The sequence below is a fragment of the Argentina silus genome, assembly GCF_951799395.1.
Source record: "Argentina silus genome assembly, chromosome: 16".
Lineage (NCBI taxonomy): Eukaryota > Metazoa > Chordata > Actinopteri > Argentiniformes > Argentinidae > Argentina > Argentina silus.
Genome location: NC_139670.1, coordinates 7,858,602 through 7,880,041, shown reverse-complemented (window position 1 = coordinate 7,880,041; position 21,440 = coordinate 7,858,602). Strand labels below are relative to the sequence as shown.

The window sequence follows — 21,440 nt, the reverse complement described above, 5'->3', positions numbered from 1 at the left end:
TTGCTGCTTCATGCCGACATTTTTGAGCATGCAACAGATGTTGAAAGGCACTGATAAACACTGGTCGCCAAATGCTCAAAATTGATCCTCTCAAACATTAACACAACTATTCTTCAATCAACTCATTTTTATCAACATAAACAACATCTTCTCTCTTAAATGCATACAGTGACAAAACAATGAGGACAAAACAACCAAAGTGAAAAACAGGAAATAGATGAAAACTGCATCTGTTTTGGCCCAAATCTCCAGGTTATTTGTGGAGGAAAGTGAAGTGAAGGTTGCAGGGAGGTTGTTTAGACTAGGTTGTACTCAGTGTTGCTGTTTCATCCGTTCTTCTCACAAAGGGAGTACAGCAGCTCAATCTGTTCAGCAAACTCAAACCCTGGGCTGTGGGACGAGGAAGAAATAAACAAAAAACGTTAGATTATTAACTAGTCTGCCTCCTAAAAGTGCTCTGTCCAAAGGACCCCCATCCCCCATCCCTCTCACCGTCCTGGGGTCTCAAGGATCAGGGGGATGTTGTCCAGCCTGGGCTCATTCACAATGTCCCGGAAAGCTGCGATTCCTATCTGACCCTTCCCAATGTCCTCATGTCGGTCCAGGTGACAGCCCAGTTTACCTGTCAATCACAGCCAGACAGGAAGAAACACCCAAGAGGAGCAATTACTTCACAGGTATTGCAATAGGACAAAAATGCATCTGTGTAATACTAAAATCAAATGCTATGATGGTTTATGATATACTGTCGTCTGGCTTAAGCCAGGGTGCTGTGTTTAGCGTTAGTGATTATGATCTGCTGATTAATGGAATGTAGAGATTCTACACAAACTTCTAGAAGGCTCAGATTGTTTTTATTCCAATACTTTTCAATCATAATACTGAACATGACAGGCACAAGCCTACAAGTGTATCACTGCTTATCTTATTTTTGTGTGAGAGTGAATCGGCAGCACAGGGCTCCTCATTTCACCTTTAGAGTCATTGAGGTGGATTGCTCGGAGGTAATGCAGTCCGACTGTGTGATCAAACTCCTCCAACATCAACTTCACCCCTCCGTCTGCAGACAGGTCATAACCTGGTGGCGTTGTAAACATGCTACATATGTCTCATCTTGACATTGGAAAACAAATACATTTCTTAAAGACCTATGATGATTATGGTTTTGTATGCTATGTTATATTTTGAGTGATCAAGGGTAGATATATGAACAAATTATGAGCAATGATAACTGAGATATTTTGGGGGAAAAGAAAGAGTCATATGCCAGTCTGACTCACCATAAGCAAAGGCGTGGCATGTGTCCAGACACACACCAACTCTTGTCTGGTCTCGCACCTTGTCAATTATGCTCCGCAGTTCACTGAATTTACCACCCACTGTACTGCCTTGTCCACTCATATTCTCCAGCACTAAGAGAGAGAGGGGTGTGGGGAGGGGGCATTAGGAAGATTCAGGAAAAGACAGCCAGTATTCATTTCAAGGGCTTTACTTAAACTGGTGAAATAATCCACTTAGTAAACCCTAGTTTACCAGTGACGATGGCAGGTGTTTGCTGGTGAGCGTGGTTGATGGCCTGGGCTATCTTCTCCACACATTGCTCTGTCGTGATGGAACCCAGAGAGGAGCCAGGATGAAAGTTGTAGAGGCTCAGGCCCAGAGCACTGCAGCGGCCTAGCTCATCTACAAGCATGGCTTGGCTCTTGTCAAACACGTCTGGAATACAACATGTGGAGAGTATTAACGGATGAAAGGGAATTGGCATGGTTCTGTTGAAAGAGGTGAGACAAGAGCACTGTTGGGAGTCAAACCATGGGAATGGATCTCTTCAGACTGCACCTGGCAAAGTTGCAGGTCAATCACAAAGGTATGTCCTCTTCTGACCTCTCCCCTTCCTAGCACTTCCTGACATACCTTTGTGATTGACCTGCAACTTTGCCATTTAAAAAAAGTAGCACTCTGAAGGTGATCTATGGGAGTGGGACTTATTCAAACTGCTTTGAGCTTGGAGTTTCACATCACACAGAAAGTTGTTAAGAGCCCTGCCTAATATGCATGAGAAGGGAAGATTTCATGGATCATGCATCATCGTGAATTGTGTGTGTGTGTGTGTGTGTGTGTGTGTGTGTGTGTGTGTGTGTATAAACCTTCTTTGGGAGAGCCACAATTCATCAGGTAGGACCCGTGTGGTAGTATGTGAGCGGAGTCAAACCCATGTTGGGCGCATTGCTCCTGAAACTTGGCTGCTGCTGATAGGTCCAGGTCAGGCCTCTTCCAAGACCGTTGGGAGCCTAGGAAAAGGGCAAAACTACGACCCCCTATCTCTGTGCTTGCTCCAACCGCTTTCCATATTCCGCCTGGAGGTGGGAAATATATATATTTTGTCAAGGAAAACTAAGTTCACATATTTGGTTTACGATTATGACAGTTTCAAAAGAGGCACAGACTAAAGGTTTGACGTCATGATGTAAAAAACAAATGGTTACCTGATATAGAAACATGCGCCCCGATGTACTTGTTCTTTTCATGTTCCTTACTTTCCCTCACCCTTCTTTCCTGGCTCATTCTGTCTCCTAAGGGTTCACCAACCCTAATCTCCTTGTCTTCCTTGTCTCCTACCATTCCTTCCTGTGATTTTCTTTTCCTCATCCCTCTCTTCCTTGGACTCATTGCTCCTGTTGAAAGAGGGAAACATTTAGCAATTCAAACTGAAGATCTCTGTTACAGAGCTTTTAAAAGCTAGTTACTCTTGACTAATGTTTCCAATGTATGGTTGAAATGAATTGCAACTTAATTTGGTAGCTAAAAAGTAATCAGCACTAACTGGGAAGATACAACGCTCGAGCTTACTCTTTTTGATTAGTGTAGTTGTGAATTCTTTAAGTCTTGCGCCACTTGCAGGAATGATGCGCTCCCTATAAATGATGTACTATAGCTGAATCTGATCACTAACATTTGCATCACAACGACTTATTATAAGCTTAGAATAGTTTCGAGGTTCGAATAGAAATCTCTAATATTACTGAAATCTAAATCATTTTGAAATGTGTACATGTCAATTGTAATATATGACGTCACTGATAAACAGAACATGCCTGCTGCCTTCACGCACATACACACATGTTGCCACTTGCCAGTCGACGCTTATATGATGCTACACACTATAGCAATTATTAAACAGATCTGTAATTATGGTGACACTTATCAATGTCTAATGGCAATGCTGTTGTAATGAACTATGTCCAGTTTTCTTATGAAGGTCAAAACATTTTCCTCATCCCCCACCCCCCTACTCCCGTCAGACTCGTCGATGCTGGCCAGCCAGACTCTCAATTCATACTGAGCAGCAAAATGGCCGACCGTCAGCCAACTGACTTTACAGCGCTTTAAAAAAAGGAATTATTCTGCACATTAGGTTTACATTGTCATAGTACTTACTTACAAATCATTAGCTCGAGAGAGTATATTTCTTTATTAGCCACATACTTGATTATTCGTTTAGTGGTCGTTGTTTTTCATGTAGCCTCGAATGCCTCAAAAAGCTGAACATTTCGCACTGAAGCACTTTAGCTAGCTAGCTATCACGCTAGCTCTGTAATCATATGTAATTCCTGAGGTGAGTTGCAAGCTAAATTATCGTATCACTACTATGTTAAAAAGTTTCTAGACAGTTGCATGCATTGCATTCTTATTTTCTTCCTATAAATACATGCATATTCCATTGATTTAGGGTAGAGGTTAGTTAGCAAGCTACGACTTGTAGCGCATCAAATTTCTGCCGAGATCGAATCGGTGCGAAAATGATGTGCCAGTTTGCTAGCCAGCCAACTACAGAACGTTAGCTAGCTAAACTGCAGGCAGCAGGATGATTGTCGTCGTGCGATTGACGAGCTAACGCCGTTACGAAACTAGTAGCATCTCGCAAAGTTCAACCAGCTAGCCTTCCTTGTTGCAAGACGCTTGTTGGGTAGCTAACATTGTTGGACATGTTTGTTTGCAATATTACATTTCATAAAGATGGTGTGGCATTTAGCTGAGCAGCTAGCCGTCATATGGACGATATACTCGCTGGCTAACGCGTTAGGTAGCTTGTTCATTTGGTGCCTAGACCCGTAAACGACTTTCAGAACTAAGGTGCAGTACTTGCCTCTAATTTTAAGTTATGTGCTTCTTCTCGCATGGTAAACGGCAGCTGCTTCGTCCGCGAGCATCTTTCTAAGTTGTGTTGTCAGAGCTATACATTTTCGATTGCGCGTTAGCTAATTAGTGTGTCGTGTGAATTTTAGCCCGCCACAGCTTCATAAATCTTGCTAGCCAGAAATGGCTATTTTATAGTAGGGCGTTAAACGTAATGTGTGTGTAAGTATTATTGTTAGGTAGCTATTGTCAAATTAGCCAACTGTATCAACAGAAACCAGCCTGTGCGCGCCCACCAGGCCGCCGAATGCATGCCATTGCATGTCAGCTAGCTAGCTAACGTTACGTTGAGCTTCAAGCAACGGGCCAGTCAGAGAAATAGCTACCCGTTGGCCATGATATTGAGGACCATAGTCAGCTGCAATGTCATGCCTTGCTTACAAGCTATGCACATTTAGTGTTATATGAATGAGTCTGGTGCCGAATGTATTTTTAATACTTGGTTTTGGATATAGAGTAAAATTACAGCCTTTCCAGTCCATGCCATGGCAAACATGCATGCTGGAATTGTATTAGATGTTCTGTTCTGAGAGCCATTATGTCAAGGCAAATCTGCCATTTAAACAGTTCAGACCCATTACATTGTTGTCCCTGGGCCTTGGTGTAGTCAGGCGAACATACGAGTTCAAAAACATGCCAAAATGATTTGCTCCGATCAACTGGACTGTATCACACTGCTTAACAAGCTTTAGCCTTTGAAGCTTATGACAAGACCCGTCCGCTCCTTATGTTAGCTAAGGCTTGCAGGGGAGGATAAGCTTGGAATTTCCTGCAGGTTTATTATGGGGATAATTGCCATATGAGCTGTGCACGTGCCCAACAATCTTCTGAGCCCTAGGCTGATTCATCCAATGGAGCATACAGCTATTGTTGTTCAAATAACACAAGAGGATCTGCATTGTTTTTAATTAGGTTTTTTCTCTCTCTCCATTTATTAAACCCAGAAAGAAGTATCAGGAAAGGGAACAGTGGTTCATGGACGACAAGAAAAGGAAGAAAGACGACAAAAGGAAAAGGGAAGCCTCTCAGAAGGTAAGGATGTTAATTAATTATTACTGTCCTTCTGTCAAATGTCACTTTGCAAAGATGATCAGTTTTGCTAATTTCGTGATGGGAGTTTTTCTTCCTGCTGACGTTAACACTATAGCTCTCTGATGAACCCGAGGTACCACCATGATCTGTTTTATGATGTGCAGAGTTGGGTTTGCCAGTCAGGGCCTATTTAGTACTGCAAAGTTGCATGTGGTACACACAACAAGTCTCAACAAATGATGTATGTCAAATAGATTGCTGATTATTCCCATTACACCTGGCACTTGACCCAGACCAGGGAATGTTCTTCTCCTAACCAGTGCCATGCATAACTTCCTGTGTTGTTCAGAATTAGACGTTTGTCTTAGATTGAATGAATGAGAAAGCACACATTCACGATTTCTTGCTTTTTGATGTTGCCGTTGGTATTTCCATATTTGAAAACTGATTCAAGCGTTTCTTGTTTCAGGTTGCCGAGCAAAAAAACAAAGGTAAGCAGTGTGTGTGTTTCTGATTTACCTGGTTGCTATGTTTACAAGGTTCCACCTGTCTCTCCGTGTCTGTTCACGTCTTTCTTGCTGTTTTACATGCGTTTTTGGATCTCATTGCTTTAGTTAGTTTTAGCTGCACAGTCCTTTGGCTTAGTCACTCCAGTGAAACACTATACAGCAAATCTGTAAACAATCAGCACTGTTTCTTCCTTTCCCACCCTCGCTATCAACACTATTCAATTTAGTTGAATGTAGCTATTTTTCTCTCATTTAAAAACTATGATGGATAGAACATTGTTTTTTGTGTTTGTCTTTGCATCCAATCCCTATGCTTTGTGTACTGCATGTTCATTTGCTGACTTCTTTTCTCCGTTCTACTTCACAGTGCCAGAATTGACCAAGCCCACGTCCGCCCAGTCTCCTGCCGCCCCCAGCTCTGCATCCCCTAGCCCTGGAACCACCCCCTCTGCGTCTCCCTCCCCTGCCACCGCGGCTGCAGGCGCCCCCCCTCAGGGCGGGAACAATGCGAAGCGGCCGGCGGTGGCCAACGGACAGCCCTCCCCCGGAGCCCAGGCCCCCCAGCGCTACATGCCCCGAGAAGTGCCCCCGCGATTCCGCTGCCAGCAGGACCACAAAGTGCTACTGAAGAGGGGCCAGCCGCCACTGTCCTCCATGCTGCTGGGGGGAGGCACTGCGGGAGGGGGAGACGGACCCAATGCAACCATGGCTGCTGCCTCAGGTCAGTGTCATCACATGGGTTGTGCAACTTCTTACTCTTTAATTCCAAAGTTTCTCTTTATGAGAATAATGATATTGTCTTGGTTAGAGGTTTTAAGGGATTCGTGAGGGGTTAAGAGGTAATCACTGGTTTTTTGTTTGCTACCACTCCAGATTCCAGTCCAGGCTCTGTGGGTCAAGCTGCTCCCTCACTGCCCCTCACCTCATCCTCCTCCTCATCATCAATTGCTGCTGCTTCTTCTACTACTACTTCTTCAAATTATGCAAATTCCATGTGGGGGGCAGGCTCTGGCAGCCAGCCCTCCTCTCAGGGCAGGGAGAAGGTGATAGTGGACGGCTCGGACCTGGATGAGTGGCCTAGCATCGCTGTCGGTGATGTGGGCGGAGCTACAGTTGCCGGGAGTGCGTCGGGGGAGGGTGGTGGAATGCCGAACAGCAGTGCCTCATGGACCGACAGACACCTCCAGCAGCAGCCGAAAGCCGTAGGAACAGGAGGAGGAGGGAAAGGTGGCGATTCTGGCAATCCTTCTCCCACTTCCTTGTTCTCTTTGCCCAATGAATGTATGCAGTCTGGCAGTGTTGTGTGGGGGTCTGCCTCACAGGGTCCTGTAGGAGGGAATACAGCTGCCGCAGGGTCATTGCCCTCCATTTCCAAAGCCTCCCCTCTACCAGGGAACCCTGAAGGCTCCCTTGGTGGCAGCGGTGGGATCCCCGGTGCCAACTTCAACCCAAATGCCAACCCTTCTGCCTGGCCTGCCCTGGTGCAGCAGGAAGGGGCTGGGGCAGCTTCCTCAGACGGTGGCCCCTCTTCCCTCCAGAGCCCTGGGTCTCTGTCTGCCAACAACCCTTCCCTGGGAGTGGGACACCCACCTCTATCTGTGAATCAATCCGCTCATCAGCACCAACTTCACCAAATGCAATCCAGAGACAGAGAGCACGCGGCGACAGGAGAGTGGGGTGGAGCTGCGCTTGAGACTGGAGCAGGACCAAAAAGTGCGGGGGAGGGAGGCGAAATAGACTGTGGGGGTGGCAACGGGGGAGACAACCTCTCTGCCTCCCAAACCTCGTCCTCCTCGTGGAGAGGCCAGCCTTTCCCCGCTGCTAACTCCAAAACCGGTGCCTCAAGGACTGACGTGTGGGAGGGAGGAGCCGGAGGGGGGTTCGCAGCTGCTGAGGGTGGGGGTGGAACGTCAGGGTGGGGGTACAGAGGTCAAGGGGGAGGTGGGGGTAATGCCTGGGGCGCTGGAAGTGGGGGTAACAGTCAAACCCCCGGGGTATCTCAGGGAGGGTGGGGCGGAGGAGGAGGGGAGCGAGGTGTTCCGGCAGGAGGAGAGTGGGGGGCTAATTCAGGTGGTGTTGGTGGGGGTGGCAATCCGGTCGGGGAGGGGGGTGGTGGAGGCTGCAGCAGTAACAGCAGCAGTAGTGGGGGAAGCATTGGCAAACCTCCCGCTGCCTCCGCCTCCCCTACATCCACTACCATGACAAGAGCTTGGGACAATCAGAAGGCGGTCGGGGGGGACGGAGGGGCAGGGGACACAGGGGACTGGGGGGCAGGCCAGGGCAGCAGAGGTGGAGGAGGTACCTCTTCCTCCAGCGGCGGAGGGAACTCCAGAGCTGGTAGCGGGCCCCACAATCAGCACCACGGCCATGGGCACCAGCGCTCCCACCCGCCTCCCCCCAACGTCGAAGTGGCCTTACAGAACCTTCTCAGCCGCAGTGACCTGGACCCCCGCGTCCTGTCCAACACAGGCTGGGGGCAGACCCAAATCAGACAGAATGTGGCATGGGATCTGGAGGGAGGAGGAGGAGGAGGAGGAGGAGGTGGTGGTGGTGGTTCATCTGCTTCATCCAAAAATGCTCCATCTTCGATGGGTTCTCAATACTCCGCAGGCTCGACGACTACTGATCCAATGGCTTCTTCCCCTCTCACTGGCTCCACCCCCAACCCTTTACTTGTGCCCTCGGCTGGCTCTTCTGGAGAGGACTGGGAGAGCAGCAACAGCAGCAGCAGCGGCACCTCCTTACCCACACGGGGGCCACCGCCATCAGGCCCCAACATGAGGAATCCTGGCCTCACACAATCTGCGTCGCAGACCACTGGAGTGGGCATGGGAGGAGGCCTTGGACCTGGGCAAGGGAAGCCCACAGGGGGCTGGGGAGGGGCTGGGCCAACAGATAGCCAAGGAAAAGGATGGGGGAATGAAGGCTCTGAGTGGAGGGAACGCAGAGCAGGGGGTGGGGGCGGAGGAGGTGGGTGGGGGGGTGATTTTGGACAACAGGGTAACCCAGCAGGCGGTGGAGGTGGCTGGGGAGGGAGTCAGGAGGAGAAAGGGACAGGGGGATGGAAGGAGATGGGTAGGGATGGCAGAGGAGGAGGAGGAGGGTGGGGTGGACAGAGGGGTGGGGGGGATAATTGGGGAGAACGAGAGCCCAAATCAAGTGGTGGTGGTGGTGGTGGTGGTGGTGGTGGAGGAGGAGGAGGAGGAGGAGGAGGAGGAGGAGGATGGGGAGACGAAAGGAAAAGTGGAGGAGGAGACACTGAAGTTGGTACGTGGGGAAGCTGGGACGAGGGAGCCCCTAGAAGAGGGGCTGGGGGGGACATGGGGGGCAAACCCCACCAGGGTTGGGGTGGAGGAGGTGGGGGTGGAAAAATGCACCCGTCACAGATGCCAAACAGCCAGACAGCCTCACTTAAAGGCCCGGCACCACAGCAGCAACAATCACAGCCCCAGCAGCAGCAGCAAGCGCTGGACCAAGGGGCTATGCAAGGGGGCTGGGGACGTCAACCGGGTCCCCAAGCCCAGAACCAAAGCTCAGGCTGGACCTCTGGACCCATTCCCAGTGGACCAGGAGAGGTACCAGAGCCCAGTGGTTGGGAGGAACCGTCACCACAATCAATAAGCAGGAAGACGGAGGTCGATGATGGAACTTCTGCTTGGGGTGACCCCACCCGTTACAACAAGAGTGTCAATCTGTGGGACAAGAATGAAGTCCCGTCGAATCAGCAGCAGCAGCCGCCACCGCCGCCAATGCATGGTCAGCCGCAGGCACAACCACAGGGACCACCCCCAGTGTTGCAGCAGCAGCCTGGCAGGCAGTCTGCAGGAATAGGGGACAGAAACATCAACCCTGGCCATAGACCTGGGCCGGTAAAAGCTACAGGGATGGGTAAGAGTTGCTGTTTGTTTTACAGTTCTTCATCAAATGTTTTGCCCTGTCCACTATTATATTTGCGTGCCGATGACCTACAGTGTTATCAAACCTGTAATATAGTGCAAGTAAACACGCCTCTATCACTGATGTACTCATCCCAATGGCCCTCTGTCTGCAGCTCCATCCTCCGGCTGGGGCGGAGGCTCCCCCTCGAGCCCGTCGGTGGATGACGGCACCGCTGCCTGGGGGAAGCCTTCGGAGACACCCACCGGCTGGGGCGAACCTGAAGACCCTGGCAAGTCCTCCAGCTGGGGTAACCCTCCGCCCAACCCTGTCAAATCTGGTGAGGAAATGCTAATATTCCACAGAGTGACCCTTTATCATCCTCTGTCAACCCAGACACCATCCCTTACATACACGGTAAGATGACACTATTAACGACTTGTTATTACTCAGCAGGTTCAAAGTCTATGCAAGAAGGCTGGGGTGAGGGAGAGAGCTCGGTGGCAGCCTCACGCCACTCCAGCTGGGAGGAGGAGGAGGAAGGTGGGGGTGTGTGGAGCAGTACTGGGTCCCAGGGAAGCAGCTCCTCATACAACAGCGGAGGCTGGGGCCAGGGCCATGGTGGCAAGAAGCCTGGCAACAACAAGGTAGGACAACTTGGGTTGAGATGAGTTGAGTTTGGATGGCATGGGTTTGGTTGGGTTTGGATAGGATGGGATGGGTTTGGTTGGGACTGGGATGGGTTTGGTTGGGACTGGGATGGGTTTGGATAGGTTGGGATGGGATGGGTTTGGTTGGCTTGGGTTTTGATAGGTTGGGACTGGGATGGGTTTGGATAGGTTGCAATGGGTTTGGTTGGGTTTGGATAGGTTGGGACTGGGATGGGATGGGTTTAGTTGGGTTGGGATGCAATGCCTGTTGTGGCTATTCAAGAAGAACAGGGGAGTTGGATTGGATGATGGCATTTGTCTTAAAGATGCTTCAACATAATTGTTGTGCTGTCAACTATTGTTGAATGCTGTCAGTTGATTTAACAGGTAGAAATAATGTTAGACTGTAATCTCATATCTGTATCCGTCTTTACCCGTCAGGCTCCTCTGAAAGGTGGAGGAGGAGACTCCTGGATGAACCCAATGAACAGACAGTTCTCTAACATGGGGCTCTTGGTAAGCCCTTATTGAAGTATGGTTCACGATTGGGACAGTTGGGAATGTCTTGGCTAACACAATAAGAATGACATACCAATAGTCATGGCTGTGATGATGTTGATGATGATGGCGACTGTTGTTTGCAGGGAGATGACCCCAGTGGTAGACCCCCCCTGGACTTGGCCCCTGGCCCTCCTCAGGATAAGAAAATGGAGGCCGAGAAGCGAGGGATGGGCCTGAACGACTACAATGGAGATATGCGTAAAGCGGGGAGAGCAGGAGGGATGGTCTACCGGTCACCTGGTTCCAAAGATGTGGGGCCTGGGGACCCTGGGCCTTATTACGACAAGGTACCCCAAGAACCACCACACCCCCGTGACTTTCTAACTGTTACCTGAGTCCCTCTTGTCTTGTTAACGCTTTCTTCTGTATTCTCTCTTCTTCCTCTCCTCCTTTTTGATTTCTACTGTCCTACCCCCCCCCCCCCCCCCTTATCCCATTCTTCCTTGTCTCCCCACTTCTCCCCCAACACTGATTGGCTGCCATCAGCAGACCTTGCCTTTCACCAATCAGGACGGGTGCCTTGGGGAGGAGGGGCCTTGCTCTCAATACTCTCCGCCCACAGTCTACAAGCCCTCCCCCCTCTACAACCACAACACTATCCCCCCTAGACAAGTAAGGCTGTGTCCCTCGGTCTCTCTCAGTCTGTTGCCTCTCCCCCCCCCCCCAGTTAGAAATGTTGCTCACTGTCCTCTGTCAAATATCCATCCCTCAAATTCACAAAATATCATCAGTCAAAAGTGCCCCAAAATATCTCTCTGTTTCCTACTGTTCTTCCTCCTGTGTGTATGTTTGTCATTTCCTCTTTGTCATCTCCTGGTTGTAACCGCCCCTTCTCTTCTTTTGTCAGGGTGGTCATAATATGTTTGGTAGCGGCGGGATGGCCCAGTCAAGACACCAGCCTGGTGTGCCACCCATAAACCAGTCCCCAGGGATACGAGCGCAAGTGCCTCATCAGTACCTGTCGCCACAGGTACTGTGAGGTTTTTGAATTTCATCATACTGTTGACTTGGTGTGTTCCTTGTGTCTGTGTCTTAGTCAAGACAAGTCTGTTCATTAGTTCACTTCCCCCTATGAACAAAAACCTGATCGGTACAATTGATTTTGGCCTTTGCTTCCAAGTAAGTCCATTCTCAGAAACACATGTCCTGTCCAAAGAAGTGATTTGTTACAAAGCTGCTGCTGATTAGTAGAACTTACAGGAGTGATTGAACATGCACAATCGATGGAGGAGACTATCTCCACACAAACCACAAAGCAGAGAGCAAAGCTCTCATCGACAATGTTGCGTACGTTTGAGTATTCCGTGCTCCCATGGTAACCGGTATGTTCTGTGTATACCAGGTGCCAGGTTCAGTGCTGAAGCAGATGCCGCCCCCCAGCGCTAACGTGGGTGGAGTGGGCGGGGTGGCAGGTGTAGGTGGGGGTGTGTTCCCCCCTCAGCTGTCCCCCCAGCACATCGCCATGCTCAGCAGCATCTACCCCCCTCACATCCAGTTTCAACTGGTGAGTAGCAGGGTACCACACCTCCTTTATTTTGAAGGGTTGCCCGCCCCAAAATCTAAGTTTTCTTTTCGATATCCATATAAGTCCATATCCCTCCCCAGCAGTTATCAGGCCTAGGTCTATATACTTGAGGCGAAATCCGTGGACACCAATACAACAGAGGCTGGTAGAGGTAGAAATCGGAGGATGGGCTCCTTGTAATGCAAGCAATGAGGAATGGTATCAAACATGTGAGTTCGTCTCTCAATTTCTGCCTCCACGAGCCTCCCCTGCAATATGAATGGGAGAGACGGGCACCATTAAGGTTGAGGCCAGTTGTGTAGCTTGCCCCTTGATTATTGTTATCGTCAATTGGCGAGATGGTGCAGGTCTTTCTCTGACAATTAATGCAAATGGAGTTTCAGTGGTGAACCTCTCTCCCCCTGCCCCCCCCAGGCGTGCCAACTCCTCCTGCAGCAGCAGCAGCAGCCACAGCCCCAGCAGCAGCAACAGCAGCTCCTGCAGAACCAGAGGAAGTTCCCCCAGAACATCCGCCAGCAGGCTGACCCCCAGCAGGTATTTGTGCACATCACACAACCCCCACCATCTCTGTGTACTGACACAGGAAACGTACAGATGCAAGGATAGTCTTGAGTACTGTCACGTGTACCAGGCGAGGCTGGTGGGTGTAAAAATCGGTGTTTGTAATGCATAGAACAGATGGATGCATGGAACGGAATAAGGAATGGTATCGAACACGTGTTTGATACCATTCCTCATTCCATTCCATGCATTCCAATGAGCCCATCCTCCAATTTCTACCTCCACCAGCCTCCCCTGGTACACAACACCCACCATATCGTTGCACTGGTGCCGGAAACCTCACAGATGTAAAGATACAGCCTGAATACCGTCGTGTATAATCTGTTTGTGTCGATGCCTGGTTTTATCATTTGTTTGGTTTTCGCGTTTGTCCTCATCATCTCATTATTGTATTTCATCATTTTCTTCTCTCTCATTATGTTTTCTTTTGTCCCCTCAGCTGGCTAAGCTCATGGTTCTTCTTCGGCAGCAGCAGCAACAACAGCAGCTGGTCGGCGGAGTGGGAGGGGGCTCTAAACTGTCCCCCTCTCACCTGGGTGGGGGAGGCCCCAAACTACCTATGGCTGACAGCCTCCCCCACCCTAGCATGGGGGTCTCTGTGGCCGACCTGCACCAGAAAACACAGGGCGTCTACTCTGGTGAGTGTCAGTGACAGGGAGTGACTGAGCTTTATTAATTTCCTATGGTTGTCTGCCTTAGATCCCCTTTACTCAAAGTAAAGGTTAATTTATGCTGTGTCAATCGACACTGCTGACAACTGTCAATCGTGATTGAAACCTGAGTGATTGTATTGTAATGGCCATCTAACCCCCTGGTCTGTCCCCCTCAGGGTATGGTACGGGTGTGAACCTGTCTGGTATGGAGCTGGGGGGCTCTGTGGTGGGGGGGCCAGGGGGGATGAAGGACATCGGGGGACAGCAGTCCCGCTTCAAATGGATGATGGAGGGTCACTCCCCAGCCCCCTCCCCTCCCGAAAGTGTTCTACACAAAAATGGTGAGAAGCCTCAAGAAAATAATTCAGAGGATAAGATTGGAAATGGCTTGCCAGCATAGAGAATGTTTAGACATCTGTCCAGTCTTTATTTATTTAGATCAAAGTCCCTGTCTCTTTCTTTCTCTTCATCCCTCTCTTTCTCCATCAGGTCCTATTTCCAACCCTATGAAGATGCGGGGGGGCTCCCCATACTCCCAGTATGATATGTTGGGTGGGGAGGGGTTGGGCTTGCCCCCCCAGGGGGATAACTGGCACCGCACCCCTGGAAACAAGAAGCCCAGCACGTCCAGCTGGCCCCCTGGTGAGTGCTCGAGACACTCCAGGATTACCTCATCTCTGTTCCTCGTCTTCTCTCCTCGAATCTGCTCCCCGCTTCTCTGACAGTTTTTAAAAAAAAATGTTTTATAGGAATCAAGTATTATTATAATTCCAAAGAAAATAAATATAAAGAATTGCTAGCAAGTGCTGCAGCTGCATGCATTTCAATTAACTGACTTCATCCATTCCATTTGTTCTTGTGATGGTCAGAATTCCAACCTGGCGTGCCCTGGAAGGGAATCCCAAGCGTTGACCCTGAGTCTGACCCCTACATGACCCCAGGGAGCATGATGGGAAACTCTGGGGTGTCGAGCCTCAATGACACTGAGCACCAGTTGCTAAGAGATAACACAGGTACCCACTCCTATACTAGCGGAACATTTCTTCCTCTGTCTCCTATCCTCCCATTGGCTCTCAGGTGAATAAACTGGACTTGAACGCCCAATGGGCCTCCTTCATATTGCTTCCTCTAATAGGTTAGAGCAGATGAGGAGTGAAGGAGACCGTTTAGTAATATTGAGACTGCAGCCCCACTAGGTATCAGTTGCTAAGAAACAAGACAGACTAACTTACTGATGTACCCAAGTCCATGTTCAGATGTAGCTATCACATACATAATGTACAGTTATAAGTATCAGGGGAGGCTGGTGGAGGTAGACATCAGAGGACGAGCTCATTGTAATGCATGGAATGAGGAATGTTATCAAACGTGTGCATCACAATGAGCCCATGCATCACAATGAGCCTATGCATTATGATGAGCCTGTCCTCTGATATCTACCTCCACCAGCCTCCCCTGGTAAGTATGTTATTAGATAAGGAGACCTCTCGCTCCCACTGCATGTTAAAGCGATATGCAGATAACATTGAAAATCCAGTGACAAAATCCCTGTGTTGCAGAATCAACCCCTCCCCTCAACACCTTGCTGCCTTCACCTGGTGCCTGGCCCTACAGTGCCTCAGACAGCCCCCTCAACAATGCACACAACTCAGGTACTGCACTTAGTTTACCCCTCTCTGTTATTTTGATTACTCTATGCATATAGAATCTATCCTCCCCCCCCTCCTCCTGTTTTTGTTGTGAGTGTTTTCCCAAATCTCTACTCTGTCTTGCTTGGACCTGCCATGTGTCCTCTACACGACTCCTCCTAACAAGGATCCTGGTTTCACACTTCTTCATTTCCTGTGCTCACAGCAAAGTACACAGAGTACAAGACCAGCTGGCCCCCTGAGCCCATTGGACACAACAAACAGTGGAAGGCCAACCGCATCAACCAATCCCAGCTTGCACGCCCACCTCCGGGACTCACCAGTCAGAAGCAGGCATCGCCGTCCCCTTGGTCGGGAGGAGCCCCGCGATTGGCCCGGGGCTGGGGAGGCTCGGGCAGTAGCCAGGAAAGCAGATACGGCCCTGGTAATGTCATAACACCGTGTTGTGTAGAAAGAGGGGCTTGTGTAGCAGAGTTTGAAACCCTGTACTGTCCACCGTCCGGGCTAACTGCCTGCTGAAATATTCAGCAGACCTAAATGTACCCAAGAGATGAAACCTGCCCTGATCTGATGCCCTAGATCTGACATTGGGTGCTCAGAACAAAGCACCCATTCATATTTTATTTTGGGGGCCTGCCAAGCTAAAAGCAGAGGTTATTTATCATTCATTGGGTTTGAGGAGCTGCAGGGTACAGAGGTAGGGATTGTGTTTGGAGGAATATGGGGAACTGATCCACATTTCTGTGGTCTGGCTGGTTTGTTTTTGCAGGCTGTGCTTGGAGTGATGGTGGGACCTCCAGAGGAAGCTGCTGGCTGGTGCTCAGCAACCTCACTCCTCAGGTATACACACATGCACAATCTCACATCACATAATTACAGGCACACACACGCGCGCACACACAAATATAACACATGCAACCACAACCTATAAGCGCACACACACTCCCTAACCCCTATCTCGTTTTTGCAGATTGATGGCTCCACTCTGCGCACCATCTGTATGCAGCACGGCCCCCTGTTGACCTTTCACCTCGGCCTGACCCAGGGCAGCGCTCTGATTCGCTACAGCACCCGGCAGGAAGCAGCCAAGGCCCAGAGTGCACTACACATGTAAGTTCATCCTTGTTAGATCTTGGGCTGTGGCACTCAATACACTTGAGGCTGGATAATACCCCCATGCTGAATTCACAGTTATGTGAATGTGAATTTTCCTGCGTAATTTCAGGAAAAGAAATCCTCAACCTGATCATTGTCAAACAACCATCTTTTCTCTTCAGGTGTGTCCTGGGTAACACCACCATCTTGGCCGAGTTTGTGAGCGAGGAGGAGGTCGCTCGCTATTTTGCACATTCCCAGGCTGGAGCAGGAGGGAGCGGAGGAACGGCTGGGGCCCCAGGGTCCAGTGGGGGCCAGGGGCCCACAGGGACAGGCGCTGTGGGGGCCAACAGCAGCGGGAGCCTCCAAGGAGGAGAGAGGGACCGGGTCAGAGGTGGCGGAGATGTTGGCTCCACCCCTGGAGGGAGCAACAATGGAGGAGGCAGCTCGGGGCACTCAAGCTCTGGATGGCAAAGTTTGGACGGTACAGGCAGCTCCTCGGATCCAAACTCCACCCAGGGGCCTGGGCTGAGTATTTTTGCCCAGTGGAGCAGCAATGGTGCTGGGGGAGGAGGGGTGGGTGGTGGGGGTGGTGGCGTGGAGCCCGGTAGGCAAGGTCTGTGGGGGGGTATGGGTGGCGGGGGCTACCCCAGCAGTAGTCTCTGGGGGTCCCCTGCCATGGAGGACCGCCACCAGATGGGCAGTCCTGCCGCGCTGCTCCCAGGGGACCTGCTAGGAGGTGGGGCTGATTCCATCTGACTGACCAGCCCATGAACACATGCACACTATATGTGTGCATACACTATATTTACACATAAACTTAAACTCATACACATACATCAACACACAGACAAAATGACGTCAGCCTACACTGGTCACACACACACACACACACGCACCCACTCTCTCTCACACTCTGTCACAAAGATGGTGACATACTTACATTGAGCGCGCGCACACACACACACACACACACACACACACAGTACACACACACACACACATAGATATTATCAGATTCACCCCCCCTCCTCCCCTTCCACACACCTTTTACCCCTAAATGAAGACTTCAACAACAAGACTTGAACAGGAAGTGAAATCCGTTGGACTCAGACTCAACTGGATGACTCTTTCTTTACCCTTGAGTAAAAACACAAATCACACTCGCATCCTGAGATCCTATCAACTCAGGCATGCACTGTAAAGGAACCAACAAGTGACGCATCACATGGATGTCCTCCTATGTGGTGTGGAACAGCAACACAACTACACATGTACAGGATGACTGGTAATGTTACAGTGCCAGCCTCACTGGCAAACCGACAGACACTCACCAGTTACACACTGCTCTGATATTTGACAAGCGAAATTGTATCTTGTTGTATGTCATTTTCTGTTTGTTTTAAAAATGTGGAACCAGTGGAAATCCAGAGATGTCTTTTTTTCCTTCAAATGCTGACCTCGTTATATATTTTTTCTTACTCAATCAAGTTCGTTATATTGTCATGATGATGACTATGATCACTTATTTACTAGCTGTACAAGGTGCCCTCCTGCCTGTGTGTGCATGAAAGGAGTGACAGTATGGAGGAGATGATGATGATATTGGGAGTGTCTGTGTTGCTGCCGTGGTGAATGTTTTTGTCAATGAGAGATTCATGATTAACAAGCGTGGCGTGTTGTCTCCAAATGCTTGTCCCAGTCAGGGAGGCGAATAAATGTTTGTGTGATCGCTTACATCAGGTGTACCATGTGTGTTTGTGCGTGTGTGTTTGTGTACTCGATTAAAGAGGATCCAAGTGTGTGTGTGTGCGTGTGCGTGTGTGTGTGTGTGTGTAGATGGAAAGTTCAAGAACATTGGCACTAATGCATATTTCTCTTAAGTTGTGGTTTTAGCAGCATTCTTTTGTTTTCTATTTTTGTCTGAATTGCAATAATAAAAAAAGATTTTTTTAAAGAAGCAACCAACTGAAGGCATTCATATTAAGAGATGCCAAAACCTACCATACCAAGCTGAGCTGGAGAGGTGTTTTATGAACACGTTAAAGTTACCAATTGTTTTATTTTTTGTTGTTGTGTATCAATTTAAATTAAGGCGGGCTTTATCACTCCTGTTCAGGTTCTTTTTGTTTGTTTTCAGATTTTACAAAGGAGAGGAAGTTAATTTAAGCAGAAAAGAACAAGACAATAAAGGTTGAATTAAACACAGGTTGTTGTGTCTCTTTTGTCACCTCAGATTCACATTTACAGATTATAACTCCCACGTTTTAAGCATCTTTCCCATCACTCAACTCTCTACAGTGCTGCTTGGGTCCGACCTCCCTCCAATGAAGAAGCAGGCCCTAGGCCCTTTCTCAATGATCTCACATAATTGGACAAACATGCAGAAATCCAATAGATTTGTAATTCAAGGAAGGGAGGAAAGAAACTGAAATGTATGCAACTGGATGGAAAATGTGCCTTCTTGAGATCAATTTATGTTTCTAGTAATACGGGTGTTACAAAGTATGCTACAGCACGGATGGAATGCATATGATATTTTATCAGAATGATTGAGGTTAGTAGGTAGTGCAGTAAAATGTTAATTAATTAGAAAAGTAAAGTCTTTTAATGGTCATGATGTCACTAACTTAAAGATTCATACCAATGAATTACATCTATAGTGATTCATCGTGCAAACAACAAAGACAGCAGTTGAGAAGAACAGTCTGGTACACGACATTCACAACAGTAGCAGCTGCACGGCGTCTTTAAGGCAATCCGGGCATTTCTGATAGTCTGTGGATGACATCATTGATATTGTCAATGGTGTAACTGAGACGAGAGAGATACGATTTTTTTGCGTTTTCCCCAAATCTGTCATTCGCAATGCAGACTTTACAGCGGGACGTTACATCGGGGTCAGTGAGTGATTGAGGAATGAGCCGTCAAAAGCCGCGTCCGTCTTTCGCTGTCCGTGGTCCTGTTTGACTGACAACTACCCGATCAGCACCACCGTGGAAGCAGTCCCTGAAGTGCCTGGCATATCGGGTGAGGAGACGCGGGTCCATTGGCTATTCAATGGGAATTGTGTCTGGGGGGGTCGTATGGGGTTGGGGTTGGGGTTTGCAGAGGGACACAAATAGCAAATCGGATAAAGTGGTAAAGGTTTTTTATTTTCCGATAAAGATGGTCTCTAGTCAAGGGTGCGGCTGTGCAAATATTGACCACAAACACTGAACGTCAATTATGCGAATGTTTTGAATCAAATCTTACCAAGAGGACTTGTGGATAGGTTTTATTTGGCCTGCCAACACTATCGAAGCGATATTTATTGCTTTAGATCTGCAGTAAGGTGACGTACTATTTACCTGGAATCTTTACTATCGCGCAAGCACAGCAAGAGAAGGAATCATTTTGGTAACAGAGTACTCATACGTATGACTGAGCGTGGAGAGATGTAGGCAGGAGCTCATTCCTGTTCGCTATGAACTAGTTCGACCTTCATTTCATGGTTTTGCAGTGCACATATGGCAATACGACCATGTTAAAATTATTGAATCATGTTACCATTTTATTTATAGATCACATTCATTTATGTCCTCATAGGCTTTAAGGTATAGGCCTATGTCCCTCTTCAACCGCCAATGTGGCAGTATTCTCGGCGCTATCCTTGCATAATAAACAAATGCCATTTAACCAAATGCAACCAATTATTATCAGTCTGTCTGCTGGGAAATTCAAACCACAGCACAGCCATTTTCTTAGACAGTTTGCTTTGATGGAAAAGGAATGGACAAGGCTAGCTGAGAAAAAAATATAACTCATTTAATTTCAGCAGGAACTGAAATGTATGAGACTATAATGCTAATTATTTGTATATGTGCTCATGTCCTTTGAAGTGATAGTGTGTGAAATGCAATGAAGTAATGAATAAATTATGTCAGATTCACACTATTTTCCCTTGCACTACCATGCAGGCATGATATGTTGATAGAAGATGATAGAAGTTCCTTCAAATCCAATATTATCTAACTTGCTTTTACCCAAGTTAAAACACCCTTTAAATCGTATATTTGGCCACATTTTCACTATTTTTCACTTCACATAGAATTTGTGTGTTCTTGTGACTTTTTTCATTATTTTTCATTCCTCTGTTGTCCTCATTTGTTGCTATCCCTCCTAGTTCTCACTTTGCAAGCCTTTCTCTTTTAGTGTGTCTTCATTTGAGATGGAACAGGAGCACAAAAATGACATTATGTTGAACTGGGCCTGCTTTGTGCCACACTGCCTCTCTGGTCCATAGTCTGATTGATGACAGTTTCCTCTTGCTTGTTTGCCCCTTCAGTGAGTTCTGGAGAAGACCATCATCATGGAGTTGAGGGTAGGGAATAAGTATCGCCTCGGCAGGAAGATAGGGAGCGGCTCTTTTGGAGACATTTACCTGGGTAAGACTTGTGTCGTTCTGAACCGGAGCTCAACTTTTCCTCAGACCACCCATACAATAAGCCCATCATCACACATGATTTATATCCTGTTCCAAGACATGTAAATACAACATACACTAGGATACAATTATAATCTCAGTGGATATTATGCTAATTGCTGTCATTGTCACATGGTGGTTACGATGTATGTATGTATGGGACTGCCTGACAAAATAAAGGTTAAATAAATCAAATGTATGTGCATATCTCCATGCCTGTGTCAGGTGCTAACATCGCGACAGCAGAGGAGGTGGCCATCAAACTGGAATGTGTGAAGACCAAACACCCACAGCTGCACATCGAGAGCAAGTTCTACAAGATGATGCAGGGAGGAGGTGAGAGTGGCGTGGAGACAAAGGATGAGAATGAAGAGTTGAGGGCAAATAAGCTTAAGAGAATTGTGAAGGGAGAAGATTGAGAGGGAATGTGTCTTGCACAAAGATAAATTAGTAATTCGTAATAGACAAATGATGGTACATTACTCAGCAGAAACAAGCCTCTCAGACTCTCGTTCCCTTCCTGTTTCCTCATCCAGTGGGAATCCCTTCCATAAAGTGGTGTGGTGCCGAGGGGGACTACAACGTCATGGTGATGGAGTTACTGGGACCAAGCCTGGAGGACCTCTTCAACTTCTGCTCCCGCAAGTTCAGCCTGAAGACCGTACTG

At 48.4% G+C, this 21,440-nt stretch overlaps 3 protein-coding genes across 4 annotated transcripts in view; 2 read left to right on the top strand and 1 right to left on the bottom strand.

The window, feature by feature from the left end:
• Positions 1–135: 135 nt before the first annotated feature.
• LOC310817239 (putative endonuclease 4) lies at positions 136–3,500 on the bottom strand. The gene is made up of 9 exons (XM_083687697.1): positions 3,487–3,500; positions 2,851–2,915; positions 2,487–2,675; positions 2,148–2,357; positions 1,534–1,716; positions 1,281–1,412; positions 974–1,078; positions 493–622; positions 136–390 (listed from the first exon to the last, which is right to left on the bottom strand). Exons 3-9 carry the CDS (start codon positions 2,668–2,670, stop codon positions 327–329), a joined length of 1,008 nt encoding a protein of 335 aa, XP_083543823.1. The 5' UTR covers positions 2,671–2,675; positions 2,851–2,915; positions 3,487–3,500; the 3' UTR covers positions 136–326.
• On the top strand, positions 3,360–18,512 carry tnrc6ba (trinucleotide repeat containing adaptor 6Ba). 2 transcript variants are annotated; one of them, XM_083687696.1, is made up of 22 exons: positions 3,360–3,616; positions 5,146–5,229; positions 5,699–5,720; positions 6,106–6,459; positions 6,612–9,626; positions 9,790–9,954; positions 10,068–10,261; positions 10,706–10,780; positions 10,909–11,112; positions 11,312–11,437; positions 11,673–11,795; positions 12,168–12,329; positions 12,765–12,884; positions 13,351–13,549; positions 13,741–13,905; positions 14,054–14,206; positions 14,434–14,577; positions 15,124–15,216; positions 15,419–15,637; positions 15,983–16,053; positions 16,184–16,323; positions 16,491–18,512. In XM_083687696.1, exons 2-22 carry the CDS (start codon positions 5,173–5,175, stop codon positions 17,065–17,067), a joined length of 6,378 nt encoding a protein of 2,125 aa, XP_083543822.1. In that variant the 5' UTR covers positions 3,360–3,616; positions 5,146–5,172; the 3' UTR covers positions 17,068–18,512. The 2 variants fall into 2 exon arrangements, with proteins under 2 accessions (XP_083543822.1, XP_083543821.1); XM_083687695.1 differs by having other exon boundaries at positions 5,142–5,229.
• A 2,147-nt stretch (positions 18,513–20,659) lies between these two features.
• Positions 20,660–21,440, top strand: part of csnk1e (casein kinase 1, epsilon) — a gene marked incomplete at its 5' end in the record, with an annotated part of 5,206 nt that continues 4,425 nt past the window's right edge. The window contains 3 exons of the mRNA XM_083687894.1: positions 20,660–20,735; positions 20,999–21,109; positions 21,310–21,440. The exon at positions 21,310–21,440 is cut by the window's right edge and continues 18 nt beyond it. Of these exons, the coding sequence (XP_083544020.1) occupies positions 20,660–20,735; positions 20,999–21,109; positions 21,310–21,440 (318 nt within the window). The remainder of the gene's footprint in view (positions 20,736–20,998; positions 21,110–21,309) is intronic.